This window comes from Carassius auratus, chromosome 6, assembly GCF_003368295.1.
Source record: "Carassius auratus strain Wakin chromosome 6, ASM336829v1, whole genome shotgun sequence".
Taxonomy (NCBI): domain Eukaryota; kingdom Metazoa; phylum Chordata; class Actinopteri; order Cypriniformes; family Cyprinidae; genus Carassius; species Carassius auratus.
The window spans coordinates 22475620-22495762 of NC_039248.1; the positions used below are offsets into that span (position 1 = coordinate 22475620).

Consider the following 20143-nt stretch of genomic DNA (forward strand, 5'->3'; position numbering starts at 1 on the left):
ATGCAATTTGTCATCAAATCTTTTTAAGAATTATTTTATGCATGTATTTATAAATAACTGACATGTACACACACACAGAGAGAGAGAGAGATTTTGTATTATTTGTTTTTTGTTTGTTTGGCATGTGCTTTTCCTTGCACTTTCTTAAAATCACCAGGAAGTGAAACTCATTTGACTGTATACTCACTCTGTAGTGGTAGACAGGTCTTTGCCTGTTTGACAGGTCATATTGGTTTTGGGCACAGCCCACTGAATTAATATGACTGCAGTTTCATAGCAGTGTGATATCAGTTCGCTGTGTCTGTCTCCTTATCTGAGGTACACTTTAGACACAAATCAATCACATGACTATTTTTAAGCGATGAAAGATACTTGTTTCGTTGTTCTGCTACTTTGCATCTCAAGTTTCTTCTCAGTACAAGGTAAGTCATGTGGGTGTGAATTAGTTCCAGCTCAGTTGACTCTTCTGGCTTGAAAGATAAGATGTATACTCTAGACTATAGGCCATAGGCTATACCTTAAATTCAAGATTTATTTTTGATCTCTTACAATTCAGCTGATGAATGCATAGTCGGAGTGATTGGGGAGCGCGCCATCCTTCCCTGTGTTTATAATGGGGTAAAAAATTTGACTTTACTCCACATCTCATCTGAATGGAAAAGAGGAATGGAAATAGTTCACACTGCATTCTGGATGGAGGGAAAAGTGGAGATGCAAAATGTGTCCCACAGTAACCGGACTACTGTGTCATCTTTGGCTCCAAAAACTGGAGATTTCTCAGTGGAGTTACATGATATACATTTATCAGATGCACACAATTACAGTTTTAATCTTAAGCTTCTGGGTCAAAATAGAAGCTCTCTGGTCTGCACTGTCTGTCTCACCATAGCAGGTAAGGATAAAATATTGAAGGCACCCATACTTGCTACTTTGACTTTCTGATGCTTATTTTGGTTTCAAGCATTCATTCTATTTATTTGCAGGTCATTTCAGCCGTCCTACTCTACTGAGAGCGAATGGAGTGTATGGTGCAGAAACCAGCTTGCTTTGCAATTCTTTAGGAGGATTTCCTTCTCCGTCCATCTACTGGCTTGTCAACCACACGCAGCGTCCTCCAGAAACGTCAGTCACAACATATATGACTACTCTACCTCAGTCTGAACTCTACAACATAACAACTGTTCTATCTATCAACATCTCAGTGGACACTGCTGTATCCTGTGTTATAGAAAACAAGCTGCTGAATGAAACTTTAAAGGCAACAAACTGTAAGTCTCTCCTCAGTTGCAGTAATGTTGCTGGGTTTTATTTTTGCATACATCAGATAAAATGTAAAACATGTAGATGTCCTGTAACATGAAGAGCACAGAAGTCAAAATTAGATTTAGCTGGAAATGTACAGTTAATAAAGCCATACAATGAAAAAAAAAATTATGAAAACTATATGTGATTTTTGCATGTGTTCAGTTGTTTTTTTGTCAAGGAAGTCAGAGAGACGGTTGTCAGAGCACATATGGGTCTTCAGCGCTGCTCTGTGTGTGGTTGTTTCCTTACTGGTGGCTACATCTCTATATTTCCAGAAGAAATGGGACCGAGATCAAAAAAGAAAGCAACACAGATGTGGAGGTACTGAAGTGCTGTTTATTTACGGATCTAACGGTGTGATTTTGTTATATGACTCTCATTCCTTTGTGTTGCAGATGATTCATGTTGGGAGGGCACTGACATGATCGTGTTTGATTTGAAGCAATGGGCTTCCAGTCCTGAGACTGATGTGTAACATGGTTTGGAAAGGCATTCTGGGTTGACACGACTAACTTATGTCATTTTTATTAATTGTGATGGACTGGAAGTGATTCTGTTTCATTTCAGAGGATGAATCATCTTGAGCCGGTACAGACTTCTTTCGAGGCCACTGATTTATACAATTCTTTCACTGAATAGCCTCCCTTTTTCCATACGATCGGCTAAACAAAAGACCTGCAACTGCATACAGTTGCATAACGCAAAGAATATTAATGTATCTATTTTCAAAATACAGAGATGAACAGTTCAGGAACTCTTTCTTAGTAAATATTTAGACAAGTTACACATACACTCACATCTAACATTTTTAGACCATGATAAATATCCACGACATGCTATGTTGTTGGGAAAGAGCTCAAAACAACTTTCATAACTTTACCCGTTTAACCTGAAGTAGTTAGACAGGCTGGAGCACAAATGCAGATGAGTTACTGTAAAAGTCATATATATTACCATCATGTCATTCTCTCTATTATCCATTGAGGGGTGATGTTGAGAATAAATATAATTAAAATATATTCAGCAGCACGGGATGTGGCATAAAGACAATTTTAACACCAGATTTTCTTATATAAACATACTTGCCTTTTAATCGCTGTGTAATAGTTTCACTATTGTATCAAAGTCATTGTAAATAAAAGACCTACGAGAGACAGAAATCAAAACTTGTATATAATTACTCTGAGGCTCTAGTTTGTCAATAGTTAAAATGTCTTTCTGTGGTAACCCACATTACTTCCTAATTATTCCTGATAGTTCTTAACTATTAATATGTATGCATACAAATAATAACATTCTTAAAGGGAGATTCAACCAAAAATCATTTACTCAATATCATGTCATTCAAAACCTGTTTAAATTTCTTTCTTCTGTAGCACATAAAAGATCATTTAAGAAATTAAAAAAAAGAATTGTCTATAGAAATCAAGTTTAACCAAAATGGTTTTGTAAAATACAAAATATCTTCTTTTGTGTTCCACAAAAGGATGAGGAAATGATCACAGAATTTATAAGCAGTACATTTCTTGCTATTCTGGCTCAAAATCAATGCTTTACTTTAAAGTGCCTTTCTATGTGACAAAAATGTATTATTATATTGTATATTATATGAATTCAGTGATATCTATAATTTTTTGGTTCTGTCCTGCATTATTAATTTATTTACTCCAATTGAAGGCCCTCATGGGGGACTTTGTGGGTCGGATGGGCTCGATCTCTCACACACTCTCTCTCTCTCTCTCTCTCTCTCTCTCTCTCTCTCTCTCTCTCTCTCACACACACACACACACAAAAAAAAGGAGATAACTTATTATGAAGTAAGAATTTTCCAGATAATATTTTAATCTCTTTTGGATTTAATACAATGACAGAAAACTAAATTATATATATAATGCTTAATACGTTCCTCATACTGATGCAGCACTTTACCTGCCCAGAAACAACGGTCCACTGTACTCACAACTTCTTTCATCTATTCCAAATAGAATTTTCATTGTAAGAGAAACATCAGAACAATTGTTGTTCACATTAATTCAAACATCTTTGTTGTGCGATGCCCCACATTACACTGATGAAGACTTGTGTCTAACTCAAAGTGCTGATTTAGTCTGTCTTAAAGTCCACTGTAGTGCTTCGTGTGAATGAGAGTTCAGCCCTCCTGAACACTGTTAACACTGTATAGATCATTCCGTCGCTGTGTGGTGATTGGGATCTGCTGGCGCACATCAGCCAAATACTGCAGGTCTACAAGCAGAAGAGTATGTTTGCATTAATACCAACTGGCTCTACAGCTCACACTTTTTGTAAATGTAAAACACAGAAATATACCTATGTCAGCATAGAGAACAGATTCCTTTGGTCCAGCTTTGGCAATTACCTCCCCCCTGCATGGAAAAGTGGGCACAGTTCTATTAGTAATACATGCAAATATATACACAATCTGTCATTAATGAGACATAAAGCACTGACCAAGGGTTAACCACAGTGCTGTGGCCCCACGACACATAGCTGGCACTTTCATCTCTTGCTGGTGAAGCAGTGGCCACATATACCTGATTATCTACTGCCCTGTGAAAAGGACACAAACTGTATTACAGCAGGCCTGGGGAACTTAATAGTTTAGTAACTCCATGTGGCCTGGTATACTGACCTCCCCCTCTGCAGCAGCTCCCAGTGAGCTGGACCGGTGGTCATATTGAAGGCACCAGGATATACTAAAAGCTGGCAACCTACATAGACAGATACAAGAGGAAATCATTTCAAGTATGCCTACATAGTTACATTTTAATAAAATTTTACATTTACATTCTCACCTTTCTTAGCATAGATGTGTGCAAGCTCTGCAAACCTGATGTCATAACATATTCCCACACCTACTTTACAAAATGCTGCAAAGAAATACATAAACTGTATGATTTCACATATGGAGAGAGCAAAAATAAAAGGTAACATTGGCAATGCACCAATATTTATATTCTGGCCAATTCTGATGAGGCAATTGTTATGCACCTGTTGTGGTCGATACGATTACATATTATCTTTATATGTTTTTACAGATCATTACTAAATGTAAAAATAAAGAGAAATGTGCATGCATAAAATTGGCTTATATATACCCAACATTGATTCTGATATAAAAAAAAAAAAAAAACAAAACAAAAACACCTCTAATATTGGCCAATAAGCAATAATATACAGGTGCATACCAAGAAATTAGAATGTCATGGAAAAGTTCAACTAAATAAATTCAAATAAATTCAGTGCACACAGACTCAAGTAGTTTAAGTCTTTGGTTCTTTTAATTGTGATTATCTTGACAATGAAATATTTAACAAAACCCCACCAATTCACTATCTCAGCAAAATAGAATATGGTGACATGTTAATCAACTCAAAGCACCTGCAAAGGTTTCCTGAGCCTTGAAACAATGGTCTCTCAGTTTGGTTCACTAGGCTACACAATCATGGGGAAGACTGCTGATCTGACAGTTGTCCAAAAGACAATCATTGACACCCTTCACAAGGAGGGTAAGCCATAAACATTCATTGCCAAGAAGCTGGCTGTTCACAGAGTGCTGTATCCAAGCATGTTAACAGAAAGTTGAGTAGAAGAAAAAAAGTGTGGAAGAAAAAGATGCACAACCAACCCGAGAAAACCGCAGGCTTTTGAGGATTGTCAAATAAAATCAATTCAAGAATTTGAGTGAACTTCACAAGGAATGGACTGAGGCTGGGGTCAAGGCATTAAGAGCCACCACACACAGACGTGTCAAGGAATTTGCTGAACCAAAGACAATGTCAGAGGCGTCTTACCTGGTCTAAGGAGAAGAAGAACTGGACTGTTACCCAGTGATCTAAAGTCCTCTTTTCAGATTTAAGCAAGTTTTGTATTTCATTTGAAAAAACCAAAGTCCTTGAGTCTGGAGGAAGGGTGGAGACGCTGCCACAGTCTGTGATGATTTGGGGTGCAATGTCATCTGCTGGTTTGTCTCCATTGTGTTTTTTTAAAACAAAGTCACTGCACCCGTTTACCAAGAAATTTTTAAGCACTTCATGCTTCCTACTGGTGACCAGCTTTTTGAAGATGCTGATTTCCTTTTCCAGCAAGTGTTGGTGTGCTTGACTGGCCAGCAAACTCCTGAACACCAGAGAGAATCTATGGGGTATTGTCAAGAGGAAAATGAGAAACAAGAGACCAAAATATGCAGATGAGCAAAAGGCCACTGTCAAAGAAACCTGGGCTTCCATACCTCCTCAGCAGTGCCACAAACTCATCACCTCCATGCCACGCCGAATTGAGGCAGTAATTAAAGCAAAAGGAGCCCCTACCAAGTATTGAGTACATGTACAGTAAATGAACATACTTTCCAGAAGCCCAACCTTCACTAACAATGTTTTTTTTAATAAGTATTCTATTTTGTAAAGATTTAATTGGTGGGACTTCTTAAATGTGAGCCAAAATCATCAACCAAAGACTTAAACTATTTCAGTCTGTGTGCGTTAAATTTATTTAATAAACAAGTTTTAGTTGAATTACTGAAATGAACTTTTCCACGCCATTCTAATATATTGAAATGCATACTGTACATTCATTAAATACATGAACAAGATTTCTATAATACACACTCACGGGTTTCAAACATGGATAAACTGTTTCCTGGACTTAGTGTTTCAGACTCCTGAAATCGTATTTTCCCTGGTACATCAATATCAAAAAGATGAATCTGAAAGGATATTAAGATAAAAAGAGAACAAATGCATAAAAGTTTGATTCATTTTTTTTTCTTCTAAATAAGCCAAACGGTTTACTCAAAAGCTTGGTTAATACATCCTGAAATATATTATACACATTATACATATCTACACACAACTGTTCCAAAGTGTAGGGGTCAGTAAGAATAAAAAAAAAATATTAAAGAAGTCTCTTAAGTTGACCAAGACTGCATTTATATATTTGATCAAAAATGCAGTAAAAACACTAATATGAAATATTAAATATCATGAAAATGTAATTTATTTCTGTATTGGTAAAGCTGAATTTCCAGCAGCCATTATTCCAGTCTTCTGTCTCACATTAACCTTCAGAAATCATTCTAATATGCTGATGTGGAGCTCAATAAACATTTAATATAATCATCATTGCTGATATCTGTTCCGCTTCTTAATATTTTTTGAAACGCTGATAAAACATGTTTTTAATATTCCCTGATAAACTGAAAGTTCAAAAGGTCAGCACTTATTTGAAGTAGAAATCTTATGTAACAAAAAATGTCTTTACCGTTACTTACTTTTCTGTGTTTGACAAGTAACTTTCCATCAGGTCCAAAAACTAAACAGCTGTTATAGAGCTTTCCTCCATCCTCCTCAGGAATGGAACCTACAACAAAGACACAGTCATGTGAGGGACATGGAAATGAATGGCATCAAACACACTAACGTGCTGGTTTGTGTCTGAGGGTCTCACCGCCCACTAAATAGACCCCACAATCCTTGGCTGCCTCCGACAACACCTTTGTGGACTCTCCGGGGATCTTCTCAGCATACTCAGCAAAGAACCCAGTTCCATAAGGGGAGTTGAAGCACTCCTTCAAACAAACATATACATAATTGATTATTAAATGCCATATTTGTGTATAAACCAATATTAATATAGTATTCATAACCTAAGATATAGAATGTAATACTCACAGGTAAGACTACAACTTTTGCACCTTGTCCTGCAGCCTCCTTCACTAGTTTTTGTGCCCTATCCAAGTTGTCTGCCTTGATCTTTGAAACATGTAACTGAACCACAGCCAGACGAAACTCTAGGGGGCAGAAGATCAATTGTTTGTTTATTAGCTGCAGCAGGATCAATGATTCACAACTCTTTCAACTTTTAACCAGCAGCCTCCTTTGCAGATTTTTGTTTTGGAACACTTTTCTACTCTCTACACTTTTCTGCTTCTGTCAAAGGAAGTGCAGTCAAAACAAAAACACTATTTTTGTTTTATTGTAGTTTTGGGTGATTTAAGTTAAATGAACAGTCAAAACATGATCTGTATGAACCACATCTGCAGTCAAAACATTGTTTTTAGGTTCAAACATTTCGCATTTAATTAATCCACAACTTTACAGTATGGAAGGCTGTATGCAAAGTGAAATCAAGCGTGTTAATATGCTACGTTTAGATAATCACCAACTAAACTATATCAAATAACACGATCTAAACGTTGTACCGCTCTGAATGTAAAAATATACTCACTCGACATTGCCTTTAAGATACCAGACATTGATATACTGCTTGGAACCTTTTATACAGTCAATGATCGGAACACACACAGTACAGAAATATCAATGTCATGACAATCTCCGCCCACTAAAATACATTCAAAATAAAAGTCCTCGGTTGGAATTTTTTTTTTCTCTCTCTCTCTCTCTCTCTCTCTCTGTGGAACAGATTATTTTAAACCATGTTACAAAACATACATACTAAAATTCTAAAATACATACTTCTCAGTTTGATTCTAATATAATACAATACATGGAGTTCAAATATACATGTATTTATTTACAAAAATACAAAAACTAATACCGCACCTATCCTACCAGTGGCGCAGTTGAACTTACAAACGCGTTAAACACAAGAGAGGAAGACGTATCAAAACATGCTGATATACTGAGTTAGTTGTAAAATATCTTTTCTTGTTGATTTCTCTCTAGGGTGCGCTAAACGTTTCGACTAACAAAAACGTTGGTTGTTGGACGCATGATTTTTGGACGTTGGTTAAATTGTTGTAACCAAAACCTGAGCAGATGAATTTAAACAAAATTGGTGTCCTGACCAACCATGTGTTTTTGTGCAGATATGCATGGAGAAAATTATGTGCTGGACATGTCATTGGTAGAAGGTACATGACTTTTGCTCCATGTAAACCAATCAGATTTTTTCAGAGTACCTCAAAATTTGTTGTTACAATGTTGCAATGTCCAAGACAAAAATTAAGAGCTGGGGTTGCAGTTCCAGTTCTGCCAGCAAGGACTTTGTCTTTGACTGCTTGCATGTGTAAGAGCAAAAATGACAACACAGATAACAACAGTCTGGTAGAAGAGGAAGATGAAATTGATGAGGCAGAAATAGAGGAGCTGTTCCAGCAGCAGATCCCCACAGGTATCGGTGAAGAAGAACACAGGGTCTTTATTGTGCATCCTGATGTGAAATGGGGCAGCAGAAAGCAATATCTGACCACAGGTAAAAGTATACCTTGATTTTAATCATTGGATAAATGTGAAATTTTACATAATACAAAGTTTTTTTTCCTCTGATAGCTGCACTTCAGATGGAGGAAGCTGTGGGTCTGGTGAACACTTTGTACAACTGGAGTGTTGTTGATAAGATCATCCTCTCCACCAAGACACCAGAGAAGAAAAGAATTTTTGGCAAGGGAAACTTCCAGGCTCTTACAGGTATGTAGATTGCTAGTTTTGAAAAGATAGGTATTTTAGGCACAGGTTGACATGTTTTCTTTGTTCTTTAATATTTCTAAGAGAAGATCAGAGCTACTCCTGAGGTCACAGCTGTTTTTGTGAACGTGGAACGACTTTCACCTTCCTCAGAAGTGAGTATTCAGACCATAATACTGTGATTCCATCAATTCACTTCAAAGGGTTTTAAAATGTTTGCACAAAAGACCATGAAAATCATGATTCATGAAGAATCTATATCATTTCTAAAAAGTGGTACTAGATTCACTGTGGTTATAGTATAATCATAGGAAGTTCTCGTTTGAACACAATCGTAATTAGTGTTAGTAATTTTTTTTTCTCTAAGAAACGTGAAATGTTACACTTGTGTTTCAGAAAGAATTGCAGGAAGCCTGGGGAGTAAAGGTTCTTGATAGATACTCACTTGTTCTGCATATTTTCCGCTGTAATGCCAGAACAAAAGAGGCCAAACTGCAAATCTCTTTGGCAGAGATTCCTTTGCTCAGGTAAATTATTTACTGTTTTCCTAATCTACATTGTTTCCTGGTGAAATCAACAATTCTGAAACACTCCAGTTCAAAACTTCGAAGCTGGTACTATTTTTAAAGAAGATTCCAAAGCTCTCCATGACTGCATTTATTTGGTCACAAATATAGTCAATAAATATTTTTAAATAACTGTTTTATATTTTAATACATTTTAAAATGTAAATCATGTTATAGAATAACATGCTGAGTTTTCAGCAGCCACTACCCCGGTTTTCAACATTATAAATGACCTCATTGGTACTTTAGATCAATTTAATGCCTCCTTACCAAATGAAAATGGTAATTTCTTAAAAAAAAAAAATGGTAGTGTTTGAATGGAAGTGTACTTTCCCACACAATAAAAGTTGATGTCCCTGGTGAGCTTTATTTTGTTTTATGTTACTCGTATTAGCGTGATATTGCTTTATCTCAATAATAAATAAACACCATTTATAGGGTTAACAGATTTACCAACATATTTTTGTTCTTTAAACACATAAGATCACGGCTGAGAAATGAAGTGGCTAATTTAGACCAGCAAGGTGGCGGCTCAAGGTACATAATGGGCTCAGGTAAGGACTTTAATGGGCTTGTCGAAATTAAAACATTTAATCTAGGGTCGTTTTTAAGACCAAGGTTTATTATGTTTAACTGGAGTTTAAATATATTTTCAGGTGAAACCCTGTTTGAAATGCAGCAGCGATTGTTGAAGGAGCGAGAGCTAAAGATCCGATCAGCCCTGGAGCGACTTAGGAGGAAGAGGCACCTTCTGCGCTCCCAGCGCAAACACAGAGACTTTCCCATCATCTCTGTCATGGGCTACACTAACTGTGGTGAGGTTTGGATAAATATTAACCTGTTAAACTATTGTATGTGATTGTAAGAAACACTTTAACAGTCTTTGTTTCTAAAGGTAAAACAACCCTGATTAAAGCACTGACTGGAGATGCTGGTCTCCAGCCTAAAGATCAGCTCTTTGCCACCCTGGATGTTACAGTACATGCAGGACAGCTGCCAAGTCACATGACTGTACTTTACGTCGACACCATTGGCTTCTTATCCCAGCTCCCTCACCAGCTTATTGACTCTTTCTCTGCCACGCTGGAGGATGTGACACATTCTGTATGTACCCAAGACACAACACTAAAAAGCTTTTCATTTTTAGTAATGTTATAGAAATGTTTTAGCACTCTCTCCTTTTGCAGGACCTCATTATTCATGTGAGAGACATCAGTCATCCAGAAACTGTGAACCAAAAGGTCAATGTACTGAATGTATTAAAGAATCTACAGATTCCAGAAAAACTCTTGAACTCCATAATAGAGGTGCACAATAAGATTGACCTCATAGAAGGGTGAGACATCTTTTTTCCTCATTTGTGTTTTCAATTTAATTTAGTAACGAGTACTTTCAAACGTTTTAGAAAAATTTATTTTTTATACATGTTCCATAGATTTGAGGTGAGTGATCCTGAGGTTATTCCTATATCAGCTCTGAAACAGCATGGACTGGAGGTATTAAAAGAAAAGATTGAAGAAGCTGTGGTTAAATATACCGGCAAACAAATAATGACCCTTAAAGTGCAGCTCAACAGCCCTCAGTTAGCGTAAGTTTTATGTAAAGAGTTTTTAAGGAAATCTGTTATCTTATCCACAGACTTTTTCATTTGGTGCCCTTTTCCCTTCACAGTTGGCTGTATAAGGAGGCTACGGTTCAGACAGTAGATGATGTGGGAGACGACTGCACCGCCAATGTCAAGGTCATCATTAGCCAAGCTGCATATGGCCGCTACAGGAAACTATTTCAGGTCACCTAATAACAGATGACCCCTGTTTTACAGCCAGAGTGACATCATCCAAAATAATTCCCTCCCCCAGTGCAATAATGATCTTTAAACATTGATTTGCTTTATAAACAGTGTATTTCAAATATCTCAAAACCAGTATTTAAATACAATAAAAGTCAGACATTGAGAAACGAGGTCGATTTGTGTTAATGTATAAACAATGTTGATAGAAAATACATGTCTCAGAAAATTTTAAGTTTTAACTCTCAAAGCTTGATAAAAAATTAGAAAAGGCAGCTTGATTCATCAAGCAGAATTACACATCAAAAGGCACATGTAAACTTACTAAGGATTGAATATTGCACATTGTTTCGTTTAGGCAGTAGTCTGAATACATTTTAGATCACTAGAAACATGCTTAGTTTGTAAGCCTTGGGTTTGTGACCTAAATGATTCCTTAAACAATGCCTTCACATGTAACAAAGAGTTCACATATAAACTAATTTTACTTCAACAACTCCTTAAAGCAGTTTTTTGTTGAGAGCAATAACAAGCGAACAAAATGGTACAGGACCAATGAAGTCGCCTGCTATTATGTTGAGACATGTGGGTTCAGCTCCTGGTTTCTGATCTTCTAGCCATTTCTTCACTTGGTTCCAGTTCTCAATGGTCAGAGTTCGGAGAGACACCCAAGGATGTGATGCGATGAAGCAGCGATCTGTCGTTAAATTCAGGCCTGCTACAAAAAACCCCTCTGTGAAATAGAAATAAGCTGATCAGAGACCAGATCATCTTTTTTTTTTTTCTTATGTTAGGTATAAACCAAACAAAGGTTTTTCTCACTAGGTCGACCAAGTCGTTTCTTGCATTCAAGAAACTTGATCAGCTCTTCTGCATTAGGCTTATTGGCCCAGAGGTATTGGATAGGAGGCCATAACTCCTTATAGCGTGATGCTGACTGGTCTTCATATGACAGCACAACTTGATAGCCTGATGCCCACAGATTCCGCAAGGTCAATAGGGCCACCTTTAAGAATGTGTATAATACAAAACAGGAACAGATTTCAAGCCTGTTGCAGTTTAAAATGTTAGTAGAAACTTTGTGATGTTTTTATTTATGTGGTGCCAGTCAAAAGATGTTTTTTTTTAATGCTCACTAAGGCTGCATTTAGTTGAACACAAACACTGTAAAAACAGTAATTGTTAAATATTATTACAATTTAAAATATCTCTTTTAATATATTTTAAAGGTGAAGCTGAATTTTCAGCAGCCATTATTCCAGTGTAACATGATTCTTCTTATATGCTGATTTGGTGCTCAGTTATTAATAGTTGTTCTTAATTTTTGTCAGTGTTGAAAATAGTTTTTACCTCTTAATATTTTTTTATATTCTGCATCTATTTGAAATAAAAATGTTTAATAACAGAAATGTCTTTACTAGCTATTGATCAATTTAAGGTGTCCTTGTTACATAAAAATTTTCTATTTTAATATTGGTTTTCACAAAAATATAAAGCAACACAACCTTTTTCAACATCAGAACCAAATCAGCATATTAAAATGATTTTTGAAGGATCATGTGACACTGAAGACTGGAATTGTTGAAAGCTGCTGAAAATCCAGCTTTACCAATACAGGAATAAATTACATTTTAAATATTTTAAAGTAGGACACAGTTTTTTTGTTTTGTAATTGCTGCATTTTTTATCAAATAAATGCAGCCTTGGTGACTTTCAAAAACAAATAAATAGGTAACTTTTGACGGGTGGGGTATCAACTTGCTATCATAATGCTATAATAAAAAAAATATATAAATTTATGTTTAAAAACTCAAAATGGTTTCTCACGTCGCGAGGGCACAGTTTTGAGCCAAAGATTTTCTTCAGCGAATAGATTAATTCCTCATGCATTTTACAATTTAGCCCTTCGAAATGGCTACAAGCTAGAATGATGATTTCTTTGGGATGAGATTCAAGCCATGAAGCAACAGTCTGTAGAGTTTCCTACAAAACAAAACATGTTTAGAAAGCACAAAATGCACACACAAAAAAAATGTGTATATAAAAAAAGCTTTAATAGCTAATTCATCTCAACACTCATCTATATACTTACAATGACCATTGCCTGTGTGTAAATGACATGAGTGAAGTAAAGCTCATTGGAAGAATCATACTGTTTGTGGGCAATTCGAAGATCAAAGTATCGAATGCCTGCTGCAAGTTGCTCCACAATGTTTTGCTCCTGTTTGCAATGATAGTATACAAATACATTTCTCATGTAAAAATGCATAAATCTGAACAAGACATAAACTCACTCTATGAGCACTATGGGATAGACAAATGTTCTGTTTCTGCTATGAAATATTAAGGTTTGTAAGCAGTCAAAATAACCATTAAGTGAAGTATATGCCTACCTGAGTAGTAGCCCATCTGCGAATTGCTGGCCGTGTGAAACAGCAGAAAACTCCATCCAGTAACCTAAATGTTTCTGACTCAGATCGGAGCAGTGGAGAAGTGATATCCAGACAGTAGCTCATTGCATCATGGCTACCTGAAAACAAATGAGGGTTCATCAATTGTTTGCATTGATAAGGAAGTTTCCCATACAAAAGACATGTTTTATGCAATAATACATAAAATAAATCGTAACATTTTATAAAATTGCATAAATAACATTTAATAAATACATTTATTAATTTTCATTAAAAAAATTATAATAATAATAATTGAAAGTTTCCTTGTGTTCCACAGGGTAGGCTCATTTCCGCCACTAACTAAATACATGAATACAATTCAATCATTCGAGAGGGCTAAAGGAAAGAAAAAAAACGTGAACTGACTTGCGAGGTAAACTCAGAATTCCGCGAAAGAATTCAAATTTGTAAGTTCTAAATGTTTAATTCTGAAAACTAAAATCAAAAACTAAAGTCAAAAAGCGAGTTTATAACTAAATTTGTATTTATTTTTTTAATCGCAGTTACTTTTATTCGAATGCTTCAATAGGCGCTCACCTGGTATTGAGAGATGTGTTAAAGGAACATCCCACAGTTTCTCTGGCAAACATGACATCCAGTCCTCGTGATTAATGTCATCCTTTATAATGTGAGCCATCAGTTCATAGATCATGTAAAAGCAGTAGCGCTTTACTAATGAATCCAAATGACAACGTTTGAAAACAAAATGAGTTGATCAGCTGAAACAGTCCGCGTTTGAGCGAAACAACAGATAACACATCATATATAGATAAGCCCAACTCTTTGGAAAGGTAACACACAACCTCAGCGGTTCGTGAACTCCTTGTTTAACGAACTTAAAATGATTTTAGAAGCGTTACGATCATTCTTGCACATGAATGTCTTTACGTGTCAGCTTGGCATTTCCTTGTTTCCGGCTGATTCAGTCTGTCACGTTTTACAGCTGATTTCAGAACAGTCTTTTATTATTTCTGTCGCTGAGTTAAGCCGCCCCAAAACAGATCAGGCAATTGCTGTTAGGCAGTGCGTCTTTACGCCATCATATAAGATTTCATATTTTGGATAAATACCTCATTCCCAAAAGATAAACATTTGATGTTAATTTTGTTTTCCTTTCTCTAATCAAAGTGACAGCTATAGGTAAAATCATGTTAAAAGCAAAAAAAGACAACACTCCACACTGCTACATTGTTCATACTATTATTTATTTTACCATTATGTAAATAATCAAGTTTGACCGGAGCATATGTAGGAAAGGCAGATATTCCCTTTAGAAATATATATGGCAACACAATATTCATGTTGATTACTTGCAAGTTGCCATGGTTTAGTAATCTGGTGACCTTGCATCATTTTATCATCTTTGAGGTAGAAAAAACACAAAACTCCATTATCAAAGGTTAACTTTGACTAAAGTCTTTCAGCTGGGTCCATAATCAATGAAACAAGCACAGTGAAATGCTGCTTTCCATGTCAGCTAATTCTTGCTTTTGTATGTGTGCCAGAGAAGACTTCAGTCTTAATAACTCAGAACACAATTCTTTAAATATTGTTTAATTTATTTATTGGAAATCTTCAGATATTAAATATGAGTATTTGATATGCAATTCAACTGTTGATATAAGCACATTTGTTTGTGATGCAAACTGATATCTTGATTAAACTGGCTCAAATTGCATGCTACTATTGCAGAGAACATGTGCAACCACAGAAATATTCCAGTGTCTTTTCATGCTTTTGATTGTGCACCATGCAGTCATGTATTTATTGGAATCATATTTCCATAGCCATTCCACACAGTAGAAAGCCAAAAGGAGTACATCATAGAGAATGAACAATCCTGAGTGTTTGATAATCTTATGTTTATACAGGCTTGCATTGAATAGACTAGCAATTCTAATGCAAACTCTGATGCTCACAGGGAGCTTATTGCGTCCTGTTATGTGCTTGTGTCTGGAGTTGTACTGTAGATAAAGTTGTTGTAACCTGGACTTCGATAATGACATCCATTTGAAACCAGGTTCTTAAAAAATGATAAACATTTTTGCAAAATCAGAGGTATATATCAGAGACTCATAAATAAGCTTAAGACAATAAGTTCAAGTCATACAAGTCAGTGCATTACAATATTCTACCAATAACTCAAAATGATCTATCATCCTCAGGGTGCTTGCACACTAGAAACTGCTCTGTCGGAGCATTTGGCGGGCAGGAAAGTGCAAGTCATCCTTTTTGAGGGTATGTTAAGTGCTTAAGGTTGCATGATGGCGCATTGGTTTTACAAACCCTTGTGTGTTTCCTCTACGTCCTTTCAATGCACCATCATCCCTAGTGAAATGAATGGAGCTGACACAGCATAAACTCTAGTGTGTAAGCTCCCTTACAAAAAGTGCAAAATTGACCAGTATAAAAGAACCACCACAACAACAAGAAACACTTCTCTCTAGAAATATTAAATGCATTATGCAGCTAATAGAGGCTCAAGGCTCTGGTATTGTGGTCCTCTTGAGAAGATTTTCATTCAGTGCAATGACGATTGGTATGAACTGGCTCTCTGTCACAAAGTCCCCGGCTATGATGTTAAGGGAACCGGTGTTAGAGCCAGGCTTCTGTTGCTTGACCCAGCTAAGTAACGTGGGATATGTAGACATCACCATATCCTTCAGGGATTCTGTGGGATGGGAGCATATGTACTTCAGATCTTCAGTAAGATTGATTCCAGTCACAAAGAAGCCGCCTGTGGAAAATTATGCACATGAGAACTAATGTTTAATTTAACATTTTCACTTTTCCAAAGACGACAGTTTCATCAAGAGAATAATTAATACAATTAAATATAAAAAATTAATAACATATTAATGATTACCTGGTCGGCCATATTGCTTCCTATGTTCAAATTCCTCGATCAGTGCTTCAGCCTTGCACTTGTTTGCCCACCAATAAGGTATCTGGAACCACAATTCTCTGTGGCAGTTGGCAATATGGTGTTCATATGAAACGATAACTTGATGACCCTGGCTCCATAATTTCCGTAGTGTCACACACTCCTGTCAGAAAAATCAGAAGTATGTTTTTATGATTTTTCATAATTTATTAGAATTATTTCTTATGTATATTACTATTTATTATAGTAATATATTGGAAATATATTGTTACTGATGCCACTTCCCATCCTTTATTTCTAAAAGTAAATAATAAAAACTAATGCGTACCATTTTGGGGCACAGTTTGGAATCAAAAACACTCTTTATAGTTGAGACAAGCAGTGTGTGAAGCTCTTGACTAAGGCCCAGGAAGTGGCTAAATGAGAGTATGACTACTTCCTTTGGATGTACATCCAACCACTCTCTGATCTCTTTTAACACCATCTGAAATAACACAATAAATTGGTTTGATTTAATTTATTTATATTCTTCAAACATCAAACTCAATAGATCAGAGCCACTGCATGTATCAAATTACACAACAAATAGACAAGATGGAAAATGGTGTGCTGAGACTTTTAAATGGTTAATCAATTGTTTTCATAGTTTTGTGTAGTCAGTAGTCTTACCTCCACAGTTATAGTGGTATAAACACCATGGTAGAAGTAAAGATCATTTGAGCTGTCATTAGGCCTATGTGCTATCCTCAGGTCACAGTATCGCACTCCAGAATCCAACTGCTCCCTAATGCTACAGTCCTATGGTAAATAATGTAAAGCACAATCATTAACAATGCAGGTGCAGTAAAGATAGTGCTGAACAGCTAGCTGGAGGCCAGCAGCATCAGTGAAACCACTGAAAGTTAAATAACCAGTTCTGTAAAAACACAATGCTCTTTCTCACCTACAGATTTGGGACAATGTGCTCATCCATCAGTGTTACTTTTGTCATAACTATCCCATCTAATTGTGCTTTCAGAGCTCTCACTGTAGCAAAGCCATGAGTGTTTGATTGATTTGCTCAGGACAGCAGATGGCAATTTATTCCCCCTCATGCTGATAGATTTCAGAGACTCGTGCTTTAAGGGAATCTGCTGATGCATGCTGACATAAAATGGTCTACAACCTCATGAAGAATTTGCTACCATAACCAGCCTTATTGCAGTTATTTCAGCTTTTACGTACATGTTTAGCCATTCAAATATGAAAAACTCAGTACTTCTGGATATAAAGAATTTAATCATGCATTTTCTGATATTGCATTAGTGATTTTGTGTTTCACTTAATGAAGGACAATAAGGCTTTCAATGAACTCAGATGATTTACTATAACTGAAACTGAAAATGTGAATTGTGCAACCACTGTCCAAAATGACTCCAAGTAATCCAATTGTAAATGCAAGAACATATGTTAAAATACATGTAATGGAAATTATTATTATTAAATTGACTGAAATATAAAAAAAAACTTTCCGAAAAATGGGTTGGTGACGACAATATGCGACAACATACAGTACCTGTGCTATTGCCCACTTGTATACAAATGGCCTTATGATGGGCTTCATGTATTTGTCCAGCTTTTGCAACATATCCGGTTGAGTGAGGTCCACTGGAGACCGGTCATTCTTATCCAGACAGTAGGTTATGGCATTATGGCTCCCTACAAACCCATTAGGACAGTGACGCAATGACCGTAAACACTAATGGCACTGAACTAAAATGTCTAAAATAATATAGGCAGAATGTAACTACATTTTTTTAATTAAAACAAAGGAAGAAACTGTGTTCACTCTAATCAGTTAATAGCGGCACCCTCCTAATGTAACAATACTCACACTTTCAATTAAAAATTGTGGATTAATATTATATTTAAGCCATAAAAAGAATTGTGGGTCAAAGTCCCACTAAAATAGTAGTTTAGTAGTACTAAGGCATCCCAAACAAGAACAAGCAGTTTGCATGCAATTAGTGAAATGTATAAATGAAAATGTGAGGTTTAATACCAGGAATGGCCATGTAACAGAGAGGGGTATCCCACAGTGCACTGGGCAGATGGGCCATCCAGTTGTCCATGGGAAGCTCACTTAATGACAGTTGGAAGCTCTCTGATGTCATCTTGGATTTTCTGTCAAAATGTAAAAGGTGAGCGAATGCAGATGCATTGTATTTCATTCAGGTTCAATTTGATACTTTGCTAAGATACTTTGCTATGGAAATTCATCGTGGTTTATTTAACAGGGAAAAGACTAGTGCCTATGCAAATAGGATTTCATTCAAATGAAATGAATAGAAATGCACACTGTAATGAGTTACAAAATATAAGGATTTACCAGGATTTCATTTATTTTTCTTAGTCCAGGAAGAATATTTCAGCAAAGATGTTTTAAACTATTTTAATCCGATACGCTTGACACGTGAGTACAGGTTAAACCGGCTTCAACAGACACTGATGCTGAAGGACTCGGAAGCTGAAAAGAAACGAGACATCTGTACTCTTCAGTGATTCCCAAACCTCCATGGTGCTCGTGTAAAAGTGAGATGGAGGTTGTGCGGTGCTGAACTTGTCATTGGCGGCACAAGGTTAAACCGGGCTCGGTATCCACAACAAAATCCCGCGTTGATAAACGAAACAGTCTGGAAGAAACTCTCTCTTCTCCGTGTAAGGATGAGATTAACTTGTTTCAGAGTTTCCCTTTCATTTCCATCATCAAACGAATCAACGTATTACTGGACGTAAAAAAAAAAGAAAATAATTATAGAAAAGAAATGGTGATTGAAACCGTGCACTTGTCCGCATTCTCCACCCGGTCAGCCTGATCGTTTTAGAAACATACTACGGTGAAGGCTTGAGTCATAAATATTAATGAAGTAACGAGACGCTCTCCCCGTAGGGCGAAATGATTGGTTGAAAGGCAGACCCTTCTCGATGTTGGAGGGAGAGTGAACCAGAGCCCCCTCCAGAGCCGTGGAGACTCGCTGTGGTTCTGGCGTGTAGGATATCATGGCTCATGAATATTAAGTAGGAGAATTGGCTGGTCGAATGGAAGCGTCGTCAGTCTTACCTAATTAATATTCACAACCTTCCCCATAGTATGATTTTGTTGTGCGGATGAACGAAGGAGGGGTTTCATTTATAGGCAGACGCTGGTATACTTTATGACGATACATTTGTCCACGCAATTAATTACTGTCAACACATTGTTAGCCATTGGTTTGGGCATATACATTTGGTTGGGCAAGTTACTTTCCCCTATTGTTTTCTTTAGTGCTGCATCTCTTCTCTGCTGCTGTGAGCAAAGCAGAATGCTAAACTGCTGACCTCAGTATTGTAAGAGAAACATTGTTTCGCGATGACACGAGACTTTTCTCTAATGCCACAGCATTACAGTTCACACAGAAGATATGTCTCTTTAACGCTTTTATGCCGATTAATTTGATGTTACAGACCCATGATCTTAAAAAAAAAAAGGAAGATAAAAAGAGAGAAAATATAGAGGTAATTGAACCTAGGCCTATTCATTCCAGCTGTGCAGTTCTATTGTTTTCAGTTTGACAAAGTAAACTTAATCCAGTTCAATATGGTGCAGTGACTCTAGCTGACCTTCGTTTTACTTCACTAGAATTCACTAAGACCTGCATGGAGTGGCTTCAAGTGCTTCTTTGTTA

General features: G+C 36.5%; 5 protein-coding genes across 6 annotated transcripts; 2 read left to right on the forward strand and 3 right to left on the reverse strand.

The window, feature by feature from the left end:
- Positions 1-205: 205 nt before the first annotated feature.
- Positions 206-2517, forward strand: LOC113088765 (ICOS ligand-like). 2 transcript variants are annotated; one of them, XM_026255828.1, is made up of 5 exons: positions 206-422; positions 557-892; positions 984-1268; positions 1468-1626; positions 1701-2517. In XM_026255828.1, exons 1-5 carry the CDS (start codon positions 362-364, stop codon positions 1778-1780), a joined length of 921 nt encoding a protein of 306 aa, XP_026111613.1. In that variant the 5' UTR covers positions 206-361; the 3' UTR covers positions 1781-2517. The 2 variants fall into 2 exon arrangements, with proteins under 2 accessions (XP_026111613.1, XP_026111610.1); XM_026255825.1 differs by having other exon boundaries at positions 1468-2517.
- A 606-nt stretch (positions 2518-3123) lies between these two features.
- nit2 (nitrilase family, member 2) lies at positions 3124-7662 on the reverse strand. The gene is made up of 10 exons (XM_026265647.1): positions 7549-7662; positions 6993-7111; positions 6769-6889; positions 6593-6681; positions 5935-6028; positions 4119-4193; positions 3956-4034; positions 3775-3873; positions 3634-3689; positions 3124-3549 (listed from the first exon to the last, which is right to left on the reverse strand). Exons 1-10 carry the CDS (start codon positions 7574-7576, stop codon positions 3455-3457), a joined length of 855 nt encoding a protein of 284 aa, XP_026121432.1. The 5' UTR covers positions 7577-7662; the 3' UTR covers positions 3124-3454.
- Positions 7663-7907: 245 nt separating this feature from the next.
- gtpbp6 (GTP binding protein 6 (putative)) lies at positions 7908-11275 on the forward strand. Its single transcript, XM_026265648.1, has 10 exons — positions 7908-8535; positions 8613-8750; positions 8832-8902; positions 9144-9274; positions 9797-9867; positions 9970-10128; positions 10209-10417; positions 10501-10649; positions 10749-10901; positions 10985-11275. The coding sequence occupies exons 1-10, from the start codon at positions 8100-8102 to the stop codon at positions 11109-11111; spliced, it is 1644 nt and encodes a 547-aa protein (XP_026121433.1). The 5' UTR covers positions 7908-8099; the 3' UTR covers positions 11112-11275.
- On the reverse strand, positions 11198-14476 carry plcxd1.2 (phospholipase C, X domain containing 1, tandem duplicate 2). Its single transcript, XM_026265649.1, has 6 exons — positions 14093-14476; positions 13496-13632; positions 13195-13323; positions 12930-13085; positions 11925-12108; positions 11198-11835 (listed from the first exon to the last, which is right to left on the reverse strand). Exons 1-6 carry the CDS (start codon positions 14205-14207, stop codon positions 11603-11605), a joined length of 954 nt encoding a protein of 317 aa, XP_026121434.1. The 5' UTR covers positions 14208-14476; the 3' UTR covers positions 11198-11602.
- A 615-nt stretch (positions 14477-15091) lies between these two features.
- On the reverse strand, positions 15092-19763 carry plcxd1.1 (phosphatidylinositol-specific phospholipase C, X domain containing 1, tandem duplicate 1). The gene is made up of 7 exons (XM_026265657.1): positions 18808-19763; positions 18481-18602; positions 17995-18137; positions 17109-17237; positions 16768-16923; positions 16422-16602; positions 15092-16292 (listed from the first exon to the last, which is right to left on the reverse strand). Exons 2-7 carry the CDS (start codon positions 18590-18592, stop codon positions 16036-16038), a joined length of 978 nt encoding a protein of 325 aa, XP_026121442.1. The 5' UTR covers positions 18593-18602; positions 18808-19763; the 3' UTR covers positions 15092-16035.
- Positions 19764-20143: the final 380 nt, after the last annotated feature.

Bases quoted from the DNA above. Each gene is read 5' to 3' on its own strand.
- LOC113088765 (XM_026255825.1), top strand. From the start codon at position 362: ATGAAAGATACTTGTTTCGTTGTTCTGCTACTTTGCATCTCAAGTTTC. The intron at 423-556 runs GTAAGTCATGTG...CTTACAATTCAG, and splicing joins AAGTTTCTTCTCAGTACAAG to CTGATGAATGCATAGTCGGA. The intron at 893-983 runs GTAAGGATAAAA...ATTTATTTGCAG, and splicing joins TGTCTGTCTCACCATAGCAG to GTCATTTCAGCCGTCCTACT.
- plcxd1.1 (XM_026265657.1), bottom strand. From the start codon at position 18,592: ATGACATCAGAGAGCTTCCAACTGTCATTAAGTGAGCTTCCCATGGAC. The intron at 16,924-17,108 runs GTAAGACTACTG...GTGTTATTTCAG, and splicing joins ATACCACTATAACTGTGGAG to ATGGTGTTAAAAGAGATCAG. The intron at 16,603-16,767 runs GTACGCATTAGT...TTTTTCTGACAG, and splicing joins CCAAACTGTGCCCCAAAATG to GAGTGTGTGACACTACGGAA.
- gtpbp6 (XM_026265648.1), top strand. From the start codon at position 8,100: ATGAATTTAAACAAAATTGGTGTCCTGACCAACCATGTGTTTTTGTGC. The intron at 8,751-8,831 runs GTATGTAGATTG...AATATTTCTAAG, and splicing joins AAACTTCCAGGCTCTTACAG to AGAAGATCAGAGCTACTCCT. The intron at 10,129-10,208 runs GTGAGGTTTGGA...TTGTTTCTAAAG, and splicing joins CATGGGCTACACTAACTGTG to GTAAAACAACCCTGATTAAA.
- plcxd1.2 (XM_026265649.1), bottom strand. From the start codon at position 14,207: ATGATCTATGAACTGATGGCTCACATTATAAAGGATGACATTAATCAC. The intron at 13,086-13,194 runs GTAAGTATATAG...TTTGTTTTGTAG, and splicing joins ACACACAGGCAATGGTCATT to GAAACTCTACAGACTGTTGC. The intron at 12,109-12,929 runs GTGAGAAACCAT...ACATTCTTAAAG, and splicing joins CAAAACTGTGCCCTCGCGAC to GTGGCCCTATTGACCTTGCG.
- nit2 (XM_026265647.1), bottom strand. From the start codon at position 7,576: ATGTCTGGTATCTTAAAGGCAATGTCGA. The intron at 4,194-5,934 runs GTGAGTGTGTAT...ATTTCTTTGCAG, and splicing joins TTTATCCATGTTTGAAACCC to CATTTTGTAAAGTAGGTGTG. The intron at 3,550-3,633 runs GTATATTTCTGT...TTCTGCTTGTAG, and splicing joins TGTTCTCTATGCTGACATAG to ACCTGCAGTATTTGGCTGAT.